General features: G+C 41.8%; 1 protein-coding gene across 3 annotated transcripts in view; it reads right to left on the minus strand.

Moving 5' to 3' along the window:
- The window catches only part of LOC126355797 (TBC1 domain family member 14-like), a 313,754-nt gene that overhangs the window by 107,198 nt on the left and 187,567 nt on the right, over positions 1–18,989 (minus strand). Inside the window, exon 1 of one of the 3 annotated variants that reach the window (XM_050006218.1) lies at positions 457–502. The exons of the other annotated variants lie outside the window; for them this stretch is intronic. Within the exon in view, the coding sequence (XP_049862175.1) occupies positions 457–464 (8 nt within the window). The 5' untranslated portion in view covers positions 465–502. Of the gene's footprint in view, positions 1–456; positions 503–18,989 lie in introns of those variants that run through there. 3 annotated transcript variants of the gene reach the window in all.

Here is an 18,989-nt window from a genome sequence, read left to right on the forward strand (position 1 = left end):
CAAAAATTCATCTGTACTGGAAGAGTCGTCAAATAGAAATGCTTTCAGTTTGTTTTTAAACTTTCATGCTCCACAAGAGCCTTTAATTCGCAACGACGATGTCAAACATTTTTATGTCTGTATACTCTGCTCCTTTCTGTGCAAGAGGAAGGTGGATGGTTCAGATTACTTTTGTTACTACTGCTACGTTTATGAATGATGCTGTTACTTCCTTAATGTACCTGACTCTTCGCAACTAATTTCATACGAAAGTGGCGACGGTTAGCAGGTTTTTTTTCCAGTTGCCTACATGAAGTTCGAGGATGGACAACGGATGACAACGTTACTGCACAATTCTGTGCAATGGTTATTTTGTTAAGTAAGCAACTGCTTCTGAAAGCTATTCCATATGACAAACGAGAAGTGTGCAAAGTGGGCGAATTATCTAATGCTTTCAACACCAAAATCAACAGTTACCCGTACATGGGGACAGCAGTTGTTGGAGAAAGTCAAGAAACAGTCTGTCGTTTGATTTGCCTAGCATCTGTGCGCTGTAATCATCATCCCTACACTAGTTTTTATCGACGCAATGCTTGCTTCCATTCATCACCTGTCACAGCCTAACGAGTTTACCCAGAGTGGAGACTGCTGTGGAGTTTATTCGAAACCACTAGAACATACTGTTTGGCAACAAACCTCAGTCCGGCACTTCCTGGGTCCAGCGTACACGACAGCTGCGGCGCATAGCTAAATGATACTGCAGCATCGCACAGGCGGTTCCGCTGGCGCACGGGTCGCCGGGAAGTACCACGACGTGTCCCAGCCAATCGCGCTCGCTCGCAGCTTGTTTACGCTATCATCGTAGCATATCACTGCAACGTAGCTAAACAGCTGTTCTGCAGATGGCCGCTCCGAGTAACGACTTGTCGGCAAAAACTTGGCGAGCGGCAACAGCTCTAACGTTGTGAAACGTCCGGACTGCAGGTTTCTATCAACAGCGAGGCTGGATAAGGAGATAAAGACAGGTTGATACTGCTGAATTCTTGGGATTACAATTCGATAATAAAGGAGCGTACCCAGAACTGCTGAAACGCCTTAACTAATCACTATTTGGAATGCGTATGTTGTCGTCTATAGGGGATATAAAAATAAAAAGGCTACCATACATCGCTTACTTTCGTAATTCCATACGGGATTGATTGTTGGAGTAACACATCAAGCCAAGCTCAAGTTTTCAGAGTCCAAGCGCGTGCAATACCAATTATTTGTGGTGTGGACTAAAAAACGATCATCAGAGGCCTGCTCAGGGAACTGGGGATAGTAGCTACTACTTGCCAATATATTTCGTCTTTAATGAAAGTTGTCATAATTATTATATATTTTTTTATCAACCACTCAGTTCATTATCTTCATACAAGCTCACTTTCAATCTTCACAAATATTTATAGTCACTTCATTTGGTCCTCGGAAGAGAAGTCTACAGAATTTACTGGTGGTCAACTCCTCTTATTCCATATTCCACAGACGAATTTCTTAGCAGAACAGATTGCTGTATATATTGTTAATATAAAATCTGACGTCTGCACATTTTCCGTGCAGTAAAGTGACCAATGTAAATAAGTGTTGTAAACTGCTTTCTGTTTGCTTATGAGTCGCTGCAATAGCCTAATAATTATTTTATAAGCCTCAGTTTACCTGTAGATACATGTACATATTTGTGACAATTACATGTTTCGGATTTTTTTTTACTTACTTCACATCCATGAGGACCATTGAACTTACTACCATCTGTGGAAAGAACATTTATATACAGGGTGAAGAAAAATTCCTGCATTCGGACTTGGCAGTGCGATTCCTCAGAGACTAGCAATACAAAAATGTCTCTCACAAAATTTCGTGCTCTTCATATTTCCGGCAGCAAATGGACGTTAAAGATTAGCAATCTGGCAATGCTGTAGTCATATGTACCGTAACTGCTGTCAACACATATGGATAATGTTGCGTAGTTAGTGCAGTGGATAGCGTTTTGGGTTAGCATGCAGGAGTTAAAGGGTTCGATTCTGGATCGAAGCGTATCTGTTTTTATTTGCTAAATGTAGTCTGCGTGGTGCGGTATTTGGGCCTTAATCCTCACACAGCGATTACGTGGGTGTTTTACAAAACATTTACACTTACATACTACGAGCGCAGAAATGGAAATACAATCGTTTTCACTGGTCAGCTTTTAAATAAGCCTTTTTCACGTCGTGGACGCGAATTGTTTCATACCACTACAGCTACTAGATTCTATACCCGTTTTCTGTGTACCCTTCCCCATTGTCCCATCGATTAGTACGTACTATTATTCTTGCAACGGTGAGGTCCAGTACATTTAGTTACGGCCTCACATCACCAGTAGGGCCAGCAACGCGCTTTGCAACTAATTTCCAAACATGTACTATGTAAATGTCGGATGCATGTGGCGTAGCCACACGGTCTGAGGGGCCTTGCCACGGTCCTGGTCCTCGTACGTTGAACACTACTTTCAGTCGATCTTCCCAAAGAGACATACCAGCAAAAACTACTGTTTTGGACAGGTACAAAATTTAAGTTTCCTTCTTTGTGATTTTTTCTTAAGAAATAAATCGTTCATGAAGATGTACCGCATGAGTAAAAATGTTGAGCTCATACCACGGAAAACGTCTAGCAATAAAACAGTCCATAGCCCGAAATGGACATTAATGTAAAACTAACCAACAAAGAAATTGACAGTACGGCCACCCCATATCGAAAGGCCAGGGGCTCACTTGCATTCAAATAATTTAGTTACTATCGGATCCACAGCCGTGAGAAACCTCCTGAAAGAAAAACGTTTCCTGTATTCGCTGTTATTCATTTACATTTGATTTTTATTTTTATTTTGTGTTTTAGGACGTTTCGGCTCTGTAGTCATTTTCAAGCAAAAGGGTTAATACACTAACTACCTGTTTGTGTTACAGTAACAAGACAGGTGGTGAATTTAGTGCAAATCATTCAATTTATTACAAGGTGTCTTGTTACTGTAGCCCAAAGCATATGTTTTTACCGCGCCAAACATTTTGCCTGAGATTCACTACACAGCCGAAACGTCCTAGTACACAAAATAAAAATAAAATGGAAATGAATACAGCCAATGTAAGATACTTATTTCTTTCAAGAGTAGTTTCAGTTACTTCAGAGGTTTTAGTACTTCTGTCAGACATGACACCGCCTGTAATTTTGTCGCAACGAAGTTAGGAGACGTCACTATCCTGTAGCTTAGCGAAAGTAACCCAAAACAACAGTGACCCTTTTTTCGAAAACGATGATCGCAGATTCGACAGTCCTCTAATCATGTACCACACCTAAAACAAAAGTCTTTATCGTAGCACTGTTGGTGACATGACTACAGCGCGTTTTATACGCCTCCTAGTGGGAGATACGATGAATTGCTTTCACTTGATAATCCTGGCGTGAGCGCGTGCAAGTTAAACGGCGCGTAATGCAGCTGGAGACGGACAGAGGGTGTGGACAATAACTCACGCGAACTTAACAGACTGCTCTCTCGAAAATCACTGACATAGGCGTGAAACTCAACGTTGAACGCATCACCGACAACGATTTATAATGCTCTCAATCCGTACAACTCCGTGGTGGGGGTTTTCATTTTAACCTACGACCCGTGAGCAAAGACTGTACGATGAAATTTCATCTTACGCTTTCAGTCAACTGGAGACGAAAATACCCCTCCTTACACAATTCGAAACGGCAGCACTCCGAATTGGGTGCCATTGAGCGGCTTCGATTTTGCGACCTCTGTCACGCAAGCAGATTTTATGATAGTAATGAATGCTTCCAGATCGTCTTTGCTGTTTAATTTCGCGCATTTGACTTCGTAATTCGTCCTTCCTACACACAAAAGTCCAATGAACGACACATCAGAAGTGAATCGATGTTGAACAAGAATCATCAGTCTTTAGTTCGGTTACTCAGTTTCAGAACTGAAATGACACTTCATCCGAACGGACACTGTCATTAGTTTAAAAATAATGTTGAGACATTTCATCGATGCGTGGGACGTTCTGAAACAGTGAGGTCGCATGCTAACTCCTTGGATGCAGGAGTGTCTCGTATGGGTTCGGATGTATTTATAGTATTACAGATGATCATGGATGTAAACAGAAGAGAAAGATGAAACCTATTGCCGGCACAGAGCTTATTCTTCTTGAATGTCACCAGAATGACTGGCGTTAATAATGTCCTGATGCGATCAAAATATCTGCTTTGGATTACCACTAGTTTCAGTTTTACAGTCTTCAATTTGGTGAGAACTCATGTAGAGATAGTTAGACATTTTGCACCAATCCAGTGAAAGTTTCCAAAAACCTTGAATTTTTTCTATCTTGGGCTCAAATTTTGCATAGCTTTGTTCCTTCAAAGAACAATCTGTACAAAATTTTATTCAAACTGGAGGTGATCAGGTGAGGGTGGTTCCTAAAAGTGGTCTACTTGATGTGGAGTGATCCAGAGGCCAGACAGACACACTGCATCTAAAATAATTTTTTTTGCTTCTCTTTACCATCCAGGAGTTTCTTAAGGCTGCCAGAACCTCGCGTTTCGTTTGAACACTACAGTGGTTCAGTAGGCCTGGTCTTAGGCAAGAGAATACCATTTGCACTTTCTCCGACCATGTAAACTGACATACGAGCCATTTACAGGAGGGACCTAAAGTTTAACGTAGGCTTCGACACACTGTGCAACTTCACATTTTCCGCAGATATGAATGGTTGCCATAGGTAAAAAAGCGAAACATGACAGGAAAAAATCGTACAATGGGCTGAGGATCGAACGCTGAACCTCTACATTTGTAGCATGACACCCAATGACCGACAAAAGTAGAAAATATTTTAACATTTACGTGATAACTGCATTTTGTTAAGCTTACCGGTAAAATGCTGTTAACTACTACGGGAAGTCCGTAGGCCAATAAAAAAATCTTCGAGGCTAAACGTACAACAAAATTTCGTCGAATACAAAGAAGCCTTACACTACTGAATATAACACCGTGCTCAAGTGTGTGAGTCGCAAAAATATCGCAACGACTTCCTGACCTCAGAGGGGAATTCCGCTAAGAGAGACGGGATGTGATACCATGGACGAATGATAATTCCACTGGCGTCTGTTTCCGTCCCGTCACGAGGAAGATTGTATGACATTGTCTTACGTTTGCAGGAAGGAAGTCTACTACTTAACATCTCGTCGGCTGTAACGACGTTTCGCGACCGACCGAACAGTCGGGTTGGACAAGAATGGGGCAGGAGAGGAGTCTGTCTGTTTCAAATGCAGCATTCCGGCTTTTGCCATTGGTGAGACAGAAGCGCCCCTAGCAACGAGAAAGTCAACCATCTCTTATCATGATATGCGTGGTACGAACAAATTTATAATTTCCTACGTAATTTACGAGATAATTTTTATAGCACTAGTTCTGAAACGTTACTAAAATATCAAGAGACACCACCGATAGTAAAATCAATGTAAACAAGGTCAAAACTTACGTGTAATTATGAAGCGATAAACGCTACAGCGTATTTGCGATAATATGAATTTCAGCTTCTTCTCGTCTTTGCAGCTTGTGTTCAGTGGCAACCTCATTGGCTTAACAAGAAAGCAAGAGAATTTTTTTAAGGACTGGGTCCAATATTGTAGTAGACGGCCAGTGTCTTGTGGTGACGTACTATTCCTATGGACACCCATTTTGTAGCTCTGGGATTCATTTCTGGGAATCAAATGCACAAAGGACGGACACAAATTTTAAATGGTAAAAAATGGAAGTAAGACTAATAATTAAAAGTAATAGTCGGACTCATTGCAAATTAATATTTTTTAAGTATGTTGTTGTTGTTGTTGTGGTCTTCAGTCCTGAGACTGGTTTGATGCAGTTCTCCATGCTACTCTATCCTGTGCAAGCTTCTTCATCTCCCAGTAGCTACTGCAACCTACATCCTTCTGAATCTGCTTAGTGTATTCATTTCTTGGTCTCCCTCTATGATTTTTACCCTAAACGCTGCCCTCCAATACTAAATTGGTGATTGCTTGATGCCTCAGAACATGACCAGAAGAAGGGATCGGTTGGTAGGACATGTTGTGCCACAAACTTCTCTTCTCCCCAATCCTATTCAATACTTCCTCATTAGTTATGTGATCTACCCATCTAATCTTCAACATTCTTCTGTAGCACCACATTTCGAAAGCTTCTATTCTCTTCTTGTCTAAACTATTTAGCGTCCATGTTTCACTTCCATACATGGCTACAATCCATACAAATACTTTCAGAAATGACTTTCTGACACTTAAATCTATACTCGATGTTAACATTTCTCTTCGTCATAAACGCTTTCCTTGCCATTGCCAGTCTACATTTTATATTCTCTTTACTTCGACCATCATCATTTATTAGCAAAACTCCTTTACTACTTTAAGTGTCTCATTTCCTAATCTAATTCCCTCAGCATCACCCGACTTAATTCGACTACATTCCATTATCCTCGTGTTGCTTTTGTTGATGTTCATCTTATATCCTCCTTTCAAGACGCTATCCATTCCATTCAACTGCTCTTTCAAGTCATTTGCTGTCACGTGTTCCAGTATTTCTACGAAATCCAAACTGATCTTCCCCGAGGTCGGCTTCTACTAGTTTTTCCATTCGTCTGTAAAGAATTCGCGTTAGTATTTTGCAACTGTGGCTTATTAAACTGACTGTTCGGTAATTTTCACCTCTGTCAACACCTGCTTTCTTTGGGATTGGAATTATTATATTCTTCTTGAAGTCTGAGGGTATTTCGCCTGTCTCATACATCTTGCTCACCAGATGGTAGAGTTTTGTCAGGACTGGCTCTCCCAATGCCGTCAGTAGTTGCAATGGAATGTTGTCTAGGGTACCCTTAAATCTCCAAGTAAATTCATGTATCATTCTGTTGCATACATCAGGAAAAACATTGAAGTTCGTGACAAATAGTTCAGCCAACGCGATTCATGACGGTCCCCTGGACATTACAAAAGGCGTGACACGAGTCTTAAAAGGGTAGTTGATTACCACGGATGGCAAAGTGTTCCCATGCTGAAACTTCCTGGCAGATTAAAGATTGGTAAAGAGTTCTTGTCGTAGGGCATTCCGTTCCTCCACAGCACAGTTAACTTCTGCTGGACTGCCTTTGTTGCATGTTGTAACATTACAGGACATATTGGGACATATTGAAGTATTCGATACTGTAGACTTTTAGGGGATGTCGATACAGATATGCAAAATGTAAAGGGAAACTTTGGTGATGTTTAAATATTGTACTGTGTCAATATTAGAACATTTTGCACAGAAAGAACAAAAATAGAATTAATGTAAATATATATTAGTGTTAGTAAACTATTTTCATTCAATTTTGTAATTATATTTCATTTTGTAAAAGAAAGACTCACTGTTTGCTGTAGCTCTGATTAATTGTATAAATTATCAGTTTTGAGCTAAATTATTTCGTATAATATGGACAAGATACTTTTAAAAACTCACCAGCTAAAGAGAAAGTCTGTAAATGAACGTTTAATGCACACTTCTGGAACTTTCTATGGAGAAATTCTATATTATGATCGCAAAAATACGAAAACTTGTGAAAACTGTTTCATAACCTAATTTCGAAAGACGATTTGTATCAAGAAATATTGCTAAAAAGATTTATTTACGTTTTGAAACACGATTTAAATCATTTTACATATAAATAGTTATTTTAAATCACTCAAGAAATATCCAGAATCAAATGTCAAGATATTTCTGGAAACATCGGTACAAATCTGGTGAAGGTTATCCAGAAGCTGGTAGAAAAATGTTATAAAATGTATTTGGAAATTATGCTTGTAAGAATTTATATGTACTGATCCTTTTACTTACTTTAATCTGTACTAAAATTCTGTAATGTCTAATTTAGTTTTAAGTCGTGAATTGCTATAGTATTGTAAACAAAACATTGTCAAAGACTCTCATTGTTTGGAAAGATATTAATACACCTAGGAGTTGTCAGTTGCCAGTTCGGATATGCAGTGCGGTTAGCTCTGAGAGTCAGTTGTTGAGTCTGTGAAGTCTGTCAGTTCTGTTTGTAAATAAACGTCTGTAATGAAGAATTACTTGCTGTCGTCAATATGAATTCAAGACCTTTTGCACGAAGCAGACACCTCCTAATGCAACGTTTTAATTTGGTTGAGGAAGCTGGGATCGCTATAAGTGCAAACAAATTGAAGTGGAACGTTTTAATTTGGTGTTGAGGAGCTGAAATGTTATAATGTGAACGTGCCCCGTCTCCCCAACGCATCCCACACTTGCTCGATGCGATTAAGTCGGCAGAACGGGCACCCCAACCCACTCACGAATATCCTCTCGTTCCAAGACCTCGCCGCCCGGTGTCGTCGCGCAGTGTCATACTTACAAATGAAAACAGGGCTGAAGGCGTCCCTGAAGAGACGCACATGGGGAAGGAGTACACAAAATTATTGACCTGAGTGTACTGTGTTCAAAGATTTGGAAGTCAGTACCCCTATGCAACATTCTGCCTCCCCACACCGTAACAGCTGGACTACCAAAACGATCATATTCGACAGTATTGGATGCACCCCGGTATACTGTCGAACTTGATCCTTCTGTTCGTCCAGGTGTTGTGGAGTGGTAAGAAGACACAAAGAAAGAACATGGTGACGAGAATAATGAGTGATGGAAAAAAAATAACGGAAAAACGAATAAGAGATTGAAACTGGCACGTGGTCCTTAATGGGCCCATCCGAGAAGTATAAAAACAGTAAAGACTATTAAGAACAACAATAATATTAATTGGTTTACCGCATTTGAAGCACTGTTTACCGTCATTACAAACAAATGGGATAATGAAAGAGGAGAGGACTGAATTGACAGTGACAATAGCTGATAATAAAGAAATATAATTTAGCGCGGATGTCAATGCGAGATGATTTTAATAGTTTCCACAGTGAAATATTGTCTCAAAATATGGTAAAAACCCAAAGAGATTCCGGTCGTATGTGAAGTACACCAGTGGCGAAAAACAGTCAATACCGTCACTGCGCGATAGCGATGAAAATGTTGCCAATGATGGTGCCAATAAAGCGGAGTTACTAAATACAGTTTTCCGTAATTCCTTCACGAAAGAAGACGAAGTAAATATTCCAGAATTCGAAACCTAAACAGCTGTTAGCATGAGTGACATAAAAGTAGATATCTTAGGTGTTGCGAAACACCTCAAATCACTTAAGAAAGGCAAGTCTTCCGGTCCAGATGGTTTACCAATCAGGTTCCTTTCAGAGTATGCAGACACAATAGCGCCTTTCTTAGCAATCATATACAACCGCTCACTTGACGAAAGGTCTATCCCGAGAGACTGGAAAGTAGCGCAGGTCACACCAATATTGAAGAAGGGGAACAGGAGTAACCCATTGAATTACAGACCCATATCACTGACCTCAATTTGCAGTAGAATTTTGGAGCATATACTGTACTCGAACATTATGAATCACCCTGAAGAAAATGACTTATTGATACATAACCAATACGGATTCAGAAAATATCGTTCTTGTGCAACACAGCTAGGCTCTTTATTCCCATGAAGTAATGAGTGCTGTCGACAAGGGATCTCAGTTCCTGCATTTCCAGAGGGCTTTTGATACCGTTCCTCAAATTGCCTGCATATGGAGTTTCGTCTCAGTTGTGTGACTGGATTCGTGATTTCCCCTCAGAAAGGTCACAGTTTGTAGTGATATCTGGCGTTCCACAAGGTAGTGCATAGGCCCTCTGCTGTTCCTGATTTATATAAATGATCTAGGTGATAATCTGAGCAGCCCCCTCAGATTGTTTGCAGATGGCGCTGTAATTTACCGTCTAGTAAAATCACCAGACGATCAGTTCCAATTACAAAATGATCTAGAGAGAATTTCTCTATGGTGCGAAAAGTGGCAATTGGCACTAAACAAAGAAGAGTGCGAGATCATCCTCATGGATAGGCCTACTAAAAGAAATCCGATAAATTTTGGGAATACGATAAATCGCACAAATCTAAGGGCTGTCAATTCGACAGAACACCTAGGAATTACAATTATGAGCAACTTCAATTGGAAAGACGACATACATAATGTTGTGGGGAAGGAGAAACAAAGACTGCGCTTTGTTGGCAGAACACTTGGAAGATGCGACAAACCTAGTAAAGAGACAGCTACATCACACTTGTCCGTCCTCTGCTGGAATATTGCTGCGCGGCATGGGATTCTTACAAGGTAGGATTGACGGAAGACATCGAAAAAGTGCAAAAAAAGGCAGCTCGTTTCGTGTTATCGTGCAATAGGGGTGAGAGTGTCACTGATATGATACGCGAGTTGGGGTGGCAGCCACTGAAACAAAGGCTGTTTTCTTCGCGGCGAGATCTATTTACGAAATTATAATCACCAACTTTCTCTTCCGAATGCGAAAACATTTTGTTGACACCCACCTACGTAGAGAGAAATGATCATCATAATAAAGTTAGAGAAATCAGAGCTTGAACGGAAAGATTTAGGTGTTGCTTTTTCCCACGCGCCATTCGAGAGTGGAATGGTAGAGTAGTACTATGAAAATGGTTCGGTGCACCCTCTGTCAGGCACTTAATTGTGACTTGCAGAGTAACCATGCAGATGTAGATGTATACTCTGTTGACAAGGGGAGGGAGGAGAAGCGGTAGATGAGGAGGAGTTGCCAAGAGTTAGCTATTGTGGTATTAGGTGGTCACTAGTGGTGAAAGAAATTTAGTTTATCTGATAATTTGAGGCACATAGTTCCAAGGTTCCTGATGGAAAAAATGATTATGAGAAGATGACTGTGTTATGTAGTAGTACAGAGAGGATTTTACTTCGTTGAGAACGAGTGTTTCTGCTGGCTGCACAGGCAGTAGTGTACAGGTTGAAGATAAATTAGAGGGACTGCAATGATTGCAAAGACGACAGAGTAGACACAGGAGTTCTCTACGATTATCGGCACATAGCCATGATACTTGTTCCTAAGCAGGAATATTACGATCAAATAGTCAACATCAAAAAAGCTTTCATCTCCATTTCTATCAGGCGTGAGCCCATATAGGAAAATCGTTTATGTTTTAGAATACCTGGAGAAGTAAACAGGCTGCACATTGTGCGTAAATACTAAAATGTAAACAATTGGAGTTAGAAAAATATTTCAACGATGCAAATATTCAGTTCTATTGAACAAGAAAAGTGAGTCTCTATGTTATTTGGCACTTAGAAGAGAAACAAGACGCAGAGGATAATGTAATGACGCGATATTAATTGCCATATAAATATTGTTTAACGAGTTTGCATCAATACAGTTTGTCGGACAGATAAATATACACTACTGGCCATTAAAATTGCTACACCAAGAAGAGATGCAGATGATAAACGGGTATTCATTGTCCAAATATATTATACTAGAACTGACATGTGATTACATTTTTACGCAATTTGGGTGCATTGATCCTGAGATATCACTACCCAGAACAACCACCTCTGGCCGTAATAACGGCCTTGATACGCCTGGGCATTGAGTCAAATTGTTTAACGAGTTATGTAGTGGGATTTAGTGAGAACTTTTCGAATAAGTATGGATGTAGAAAAAGGGGATTTTTGTAGAACAGATTTGTAAAGTAAGTTTATGGTAAAGGGAAAGTTAATTCAGGTAAAAATAACAATAGTAAATAACATAATGCATAAACAAAACTTCAGAATATTAGATAATTTCGTCGCTTTAAAGTGCAGTCGTTAGGTTTACTATTTTGTGATTGGTTATTGATGAAAAGCGCGGACTGACGCGGGAGAATATTGTTTTGCTATTGACTGTTGAGTAAACTGACCAATGGTAAAGCAATATTCTTCGCGCCTTTCTCTGCTGGTAGAGAAGACTTGGAGTATTCTAGAGAGGAGTCGGAGCCTAGCCATGAAACAGTTCGGACGTGTGTAGTAGTAGTAGTACCGACGGAAATGATAAGTTGCCGGATCTAGCAGTGTTTCATACATCATAAGTGTTGTAAAGTGACGGCATAATTATTCCGATGGGTGTGTAGAAATTTCGAAATTTTTAAGTGAATTTTGTGACGAGAAAAGACATAAATTCCGCGTGGCGTATTGAGCAGGTCGGTAGCTAAAATGCAACACCATAAACTTGCTAACGTGAGTGAAAGGTATTGTGAGTGACTGTGTTAAGACTAGCACGAGCTTGGCAGTGATACTTGTTCACCTAAGTTTCAGAATATATTAATTAAGGACAAAATTTCCAACCTTTCATTTCGTGTTTCTCCCGAAACGTAGATTAGTGACTTTAATTGCAGCCTGGTTCACGTCGAAGTACAGTAGGTTCCGCTCGGCTTCCCTACTGATGATCTGCTGAGACAAGGTTCACAGGTAGGTGCAGGTTCGTCGTAAAAAGATACGGAAGGAACTTCGCCGCCGCATGTGGTACACCTACCAGTGGCGCCCCAAGCAGCTCGGGGCAGAAAAAGTATCTCCGCACGAGGTGGCGTTCGGTGGGCGTGGGCAAGGCGCCACGCGGTGTCCCAAAGTAGTGGTTCGCTGGCGCCACGGCGAGGTGTCCCCAGTTCTATTTATACGGGCATTCGGCTGCCCCGGGTGCGAATCGCGGCGACGGTAACAGGACAGCGGTATAGGACCACCCACATAACCGCCTGCTGTCCAACGCACTTCCTCTGTCTGACCTTCCGGGTGTTTTGATCGTTCCTTTTTCCAGCGGAAGTCGGCAGCGAGACGCGGCAAACAGGACGAGCCGAGCTGTCTAGACACGTGTACTCTTTCTGCGCCACGGCGAGTACTATTCATGCAGCTGGCTTTTGGCTCTGCAACCATCGTGTTCCGCGACACGCACTGCTGGCCATTAAAATTGCATCTCCTTGAAGGCAGCATGCGAAAAACGTCAAACTGGGATGAAATAATACATATGATTAGTATTTCTGCGCAACTTCTCAAATCACATACTACTAACGCCATTTATATTATATGCATAAGGACAGATTATGCTACGATTTTCTTAGCAGATTTCACATCATATTGTTCAACGAATTTGTTTGCTTTGCCATCCTCCATAACAAGTACACAAATATTTGTTTTGTAAATAAAAAGCGCCTTTTCTAGCTGCGCTGCATTTTATTTCTCCCAGACGCGTTTCGCCTTTTGCAAAAAAAAAAATGTTCAAATGGCTGTGATCACTCTGGGACTTAACTCCTGAGGTCATCAGTCCACTAGAACTTAGAACTACTTAAACCTAACTAACCTAAGGACACCACACACATCCATGCCCGAGGCAGGATTCGAACCTGCGACCGTAGTGGTCTCGCGGTTCCAGAATGTAGCGCCTAGTGCCGCTCGACCACACCGGCCGGCCACCTTTTGCACTCGAAGCCATCATCAATGGGATAGTTCTTCGCGTTTTTGGTTGACATTTGCGTTTCCTCTCATTTTGTCACATGCTGGAGAGCGCACTACAGCTCTGTTTACGTAACATAAGCGTGTTTTTATGCTCCGAACTTTCTTCTTCCCACTTTTCATCTTGTTTGCCATGATTGTTGTGGTGCAGTAACAGTCTTCTGTCACTAATAGATACCTGATTGAAAACTGTGATTTCAATACGTGACTACTGAGAGTTCAATACGTGACTCATCCTGCTTACAGGATAAACTCACGGTAGTCACGTCTTGAAATCAGTTTTCAATAAAATATCTATAATTAGTTCGAAAATGGCTCTGAGCACTATGAGACTTAACATCTAAGGTCATCAGTCCCCTAGAACTTAGAACTACTTAAACCTAACTAATCTAAGGACATCACGCACATCGATGTCCGAGGCAGGATGGAACATGCGACCGTAGCAGTCACGCGGTTCCGGACTGAAGCGCCTAGAACCGCTCGGCCACCACAGCTGGCCTATAATTAGTCAAAGAAGACTAGAGTGCGTGAAAACAATAAGGGCAATTCAGGATGAGACACATAATGAACTCTCAGTAGTCACGTCTTGAAATCACACTTTTCGACCAAGTATCTATAATTAGTGGCAGAAGTCTGATAGTGCACCACAACAATAAGGGCATAAAAGACGAAAAGTGGGAAGAAAAAAGTTCGGAGCATGAAAGCATGCTTATGTTTCGTAAATAGAGCTGTAGTGCGACCTCCAGCATATGACCAGATGAGAGGAAACGCAAATGCCAACCAAAAATGCGAAGAACCATCCCAGTGATGACTTAAAGTGAAAAAAGCGCAACGCGTCTCGGAGAAATACAACAGTGTTGCAAGAAAAGGTGATTTTTATTTACAAAACAAATATAAATACTGTTCGTTTGTGAGATGACGGTCTCACAACTCGTGCGAGGAGGAGGAACATCAGTATGAGATGTTCACTCTGCAGCGGAGTGTGCGCTGATATGAAACTTCCTGGCAGATTAAAATTGTGTGCCGGACCGAGACTGGAACTCGGGACCTTTGCCTTTTGCGGGTAAGCGCTCTGTCATCTGAGCTACCCAAGCACGACTCACGACCCGTCCTTACATCTTTCATATCAGCGCACACTCCGGTGCAGAGTGAAAAGCCCATTCTGTAAGGCTAAGCCATGTCGCCAAAATATCCTTTCTTCCCAGAGTGCTGGTCCTGCAACGTTCGCAGAAGCGCTTCTGTGAAGTTTGGAAGGTAGGAGACGAGATACTGGCAGAATTGAAGTGTGAGGACGGGTCATGAGTCGTGCTTGGGTATCTCAGATGGTAGAGCACTTGACAGCGAAACGCAAAGTTCCCCTAGTTCGAGTCTCGGTCCGGAACACAGTTTTAATCTGCCAGGAAGTTTCAGGAACATCAGTGTTCGACAGTGGCAGGATTGTGGTTTATTGAGACTGCAGTTTATCGTCGCACGACACTGTTGCCCTGTTGGTCGGCACGACACTGTTGCCCTGTTGGTCGGCACCCCACGACTCTCCTCTGAGTATGCTATCGGTGGGTTCGGGAGGACCATGCTCGACGTCATGCAGGCTCTCGTCGGCCGCAAGCGACCAGCGCGTGAGAGGACAGACATTGTGTGCTTCACGTTTTTTGCGGCGCAGCGACTGATGCGAGTAAATTTCGGGCGCGCAACCACAAAAACCGTATTTATTCTCCTGATATTTCGGCCATATGCTTTTCGGAAGACAGATGGCCGGAAGGCAAATGTTTCAGGAAAAGACACTGTCCGCTCGGCCGTGCTGGATCGTACGGCCACGTCGCAAACGTTGTGTCAGGAAATGGGCTTGTCTGCAGCGAGACAAACATCCAGACGGACAGTACGGTGACGTCTGGAGCACCACTTGCCTTGAAGTGGTAGCCAGAAAGGCGCGCAGACAATGGTGCGCCCGTCTACGATATTGCTATTGTTTTTTTCGGACAGCAAAGAAATTAAAGATCATAAAGAAGAAATGAAAACCCTTAATATCGGCTGATGACACTGTTACTCTGTCTGACAAAAAGGTCCTCTTTGATTGTCTTCATATTTACAGGATTAAAATGTCAGGGGATGGACACAATTCTAAAAGAAAAAGAAAAAAATGAAAAAACCTAAAATGTAGCAGTTTCTACGTGGGACAAACAGACAGATGTTTCTCCTCCACATTCACAGAGCACACAAACATAAGCGAGAACTGTGAATCCTCATTTAGTGTACGGATCTTCGTAGAAAAGCTACAATATATCCTCCATGAACAAAGAAACCGCAGAAAAACAAACATCTTCTGGATTGTTTTCGGTTCAAATGGTTCAAATGGCTCTGAGCACTATGGGACTCAACTGCTGCGGTCATCAGTCCCCTAGAACTTAGAACTACTTAAACCTAACTAACCTAAGGACATCACACACATCCATTCCCGAGGCAGGATTCGAACCTGCGACCGTAGCAGTCGCACGGTTCCGGACTGAGCGCTTAGAACCGCGAGACCACCGCGGCCGGCGGATTGTTTTCGGAATTTACTCTCATATACGAGGGTAAGTCAATTATTATCCGCAAAGTAGTAATAAAATTTCATTGTAATCAAATAGGAAACTTTGAAGACCATTACTTTCCGACATAGTGTCCTTGCGCTTCAACGCACTTGGTCCATCGTTGTACAAGCTTCGTGATGCCTTCATAAAAGAAGGTTCTCGGGTAAGCTGCGAGGCAGGAATGCACCGCTTCTCTGACTGCTTCGTCCGAGGCAAATCGACGGCCCCTTGACGCCTGTTCGAGTGGACCAAACAAGTGACAGTAGGAAGGGGGCAAGACCGGGACTATATGGAGAATGATCCAGCACTTCAGATTTGAGTTTCTGGAGCGTTTCAGCAGTAGGGGCAGCAGTATGAGGACGGGCAATGTCGTGCAACAACACACCTTTCGACAGCAATCCTCGGCGTTTGCTTCGAATTGCAGGCTTTAGCCTGGCATTAAGCATCTCACTGTAACGTACACGTTTATTGTTGTGCCCCTTTTCCCATAATGCTCCAGTACTGGACCTTGTGCGTCCCAAAAAACTGTAAGCATCAGCTTTCCTGCGGACGGTTGGGTCTTGAACTTTTCCTTGCACGGCGAATTTGGATGATTCCATTCCATACGCTGCCGTTTACTCTCCGGCTCGTAATGATGGATCCATGTTTCGTCACCGGTAATGATCATGTCTAACAAGTTGTCCCCTTCGTTACCATAGCGATCCAAATGTTTTTTTGCAGATGTCCAAGCGCGTTTGATTATGCAACTGTGTGAGTTGGTTTGGGGCCCATCTTGCACAAACTTTATGGAACCCAAGTCTGTTGTGGATGATATTGTAGACAGAACCGTAACTAATTTGCAGACGGTGGGCCACTTCGTCATAGTTAATCGTCTGTCGAGGAGAATCAATTCACATGAACGCTCAACGGTTTCTTTATTTGTGGCGGTAAACGGTCGTCCGGCTCCTCCATCGTGCGTAACACTTGTGCGACCATTTCGGAGCTTTTCAATCTATTCGTAGACACTCCGTTGTGGCAAAACACTGTTCCCGTACTTTAGCGAAAGTCTTCGATGAACTTCGGCCCCTGATACGCCTTCCGACCACAAAAAACGGATCACTGAACGTTGCTCTTCTTTGGTGCAAATGGACAGCGGCGCAGCCATGATTAAGAGCACGGCAGCGATAACGAAACTAACTTAGCAGCTTCAAAACTGCAAAGATATAACAACAAATAAACGAAGCAAGCGTCATCAACGTAAACGGCAGTACTACCAAAATAAACAAAAATATAAGGAAATTGCGGATAATAATTAACTTACCCTCTTATTATAAGAGCACAGATAAGGTGATAACCTGCCTGATATACTCGTCCACAATCCACTCAAAACGACAGTGCATAAAATAGAGCGTCATGATCGATAACGTACAAACATATTACGTTATCTTTGCCAGAAGGCAGCATGCAAGTACAAAATGTTGTCAGTATACGAATGCCAACAAACTGCAAAACTGGCTGTAAGTATTGTTAATTTCATATTACATTTTTTCAGTTATATTATGCTTTGTAAATGCTTCAAAATGACATAATACCGCAATTGCAATAGTAAAATAAAAACATTAACGGATGAAAGCAAATAGGACGTACCTTTTATGGACGCTTTTTTTTAAATGACTATAATACTTTCAAATATTTTTATTTGCTTCTGGGGAAATACTTTAAACTGCGTGTGGTTATCTTATTCCTTGGCTTGTTTCGCGACTTAAATTATCCCTGTGAGGACGCACTTTCGAATATAACCAAAACCTCACTTAATCCCAATGTGTTTAAAAGTATTTTATTTCCCAGAACTCTGACACATTCATCCATTTAGTTATGTGTTTATACTGTAAGCTCAGAGATGGCGCTAATGTACTTTTACGATATTATTTTTTTACCTTTTATGGCGCACAGGCTAACTTCATACTTTTCAACATTGTAATGCTGCTTCATTCTACAGGTTTATACTATAAGCCCGGATATGGAGTTAATGTATTTTTATGATCCGTATGATTATGGGCCCTCTGCTGTTTTAAATACATATACACGACTTAGTCTAAGACGACTGCTGAGATTGTCTCCTGTGTCCTGATGATGCTGTCGTTTCCGTCAAGTAGTCAGCAAAAGATCAAAATGAATTAGAAAATGATTTAGGCGAGATACACGAATGGTGTGGGAAGTGATTACTGACCCTAAACTATAAAGGAGGAGGAGAAAGAGGAGATTACTGTTTAACGTCCCGTCGACAACGAGGTCATTAAAGGCGGACCACAAGCTCGGATTAGGGAAGGATGGGGAAGGAAATCGGCCCATTCAAAGGAATCATCTCAGCATTTGCCTAAAGCAATTTAGAGAAATCACGGAAAACCTAAATCACGACGGCCGGACGCGCGTTTGAACCGCCGGCCTTCCGAATGCGAGTCCATTGTGCTAACCACTGCACCACCTCGCTCGATCCGAAACAATACAAAGTGTGAGATGCTTCACATGAGCACTAAGGAAATCCGTTACATTTTACTTACGCGATAAAGCACACAAACTGGAAAGTTGACGATTCAACTACATACGTACGGCTTACAATCACGAATAATTCAAATTGGGACCATCGCATAGAAAATACATATAGGACCCCACTTTGCTTGTCCGTTCTCTTCTGAAATATTGCTGTGCCGAATGGGGTCCTTACCAGGTACGATAAACGGGGGACATTTCGAAAGGTCAAAGAAGGGCTATTCATTTCGTTTATTACGGTGAGCTAGTAGAGAGAGTGCTACGGGTATGATACACGAGTTGCGGTGGATATATATCATTAACACAACGGCGAGCTCTTTTCAGGAAAATTTGAATTACAAACTTCCTCTTCCACATGCTAAAATACTTTGTTGACTCCGCTTACAATGGTACAAATGGTCGTCGTAACATAAT

This window comes from Schistocerca gregaria, chromosome 3, assembly GCF_023897955.1.
Source record: "Schistocerca gregaria isolate iqSchGreg1 chromosome 3, iqSchGreg1.2, whole genome shotgun sequence".
NCBI lineage: Eukaryota > Metazoa > Arthropoda > Insecta > Orthoptera > Acrididae > Schistocerca > Schistocerca gregaria.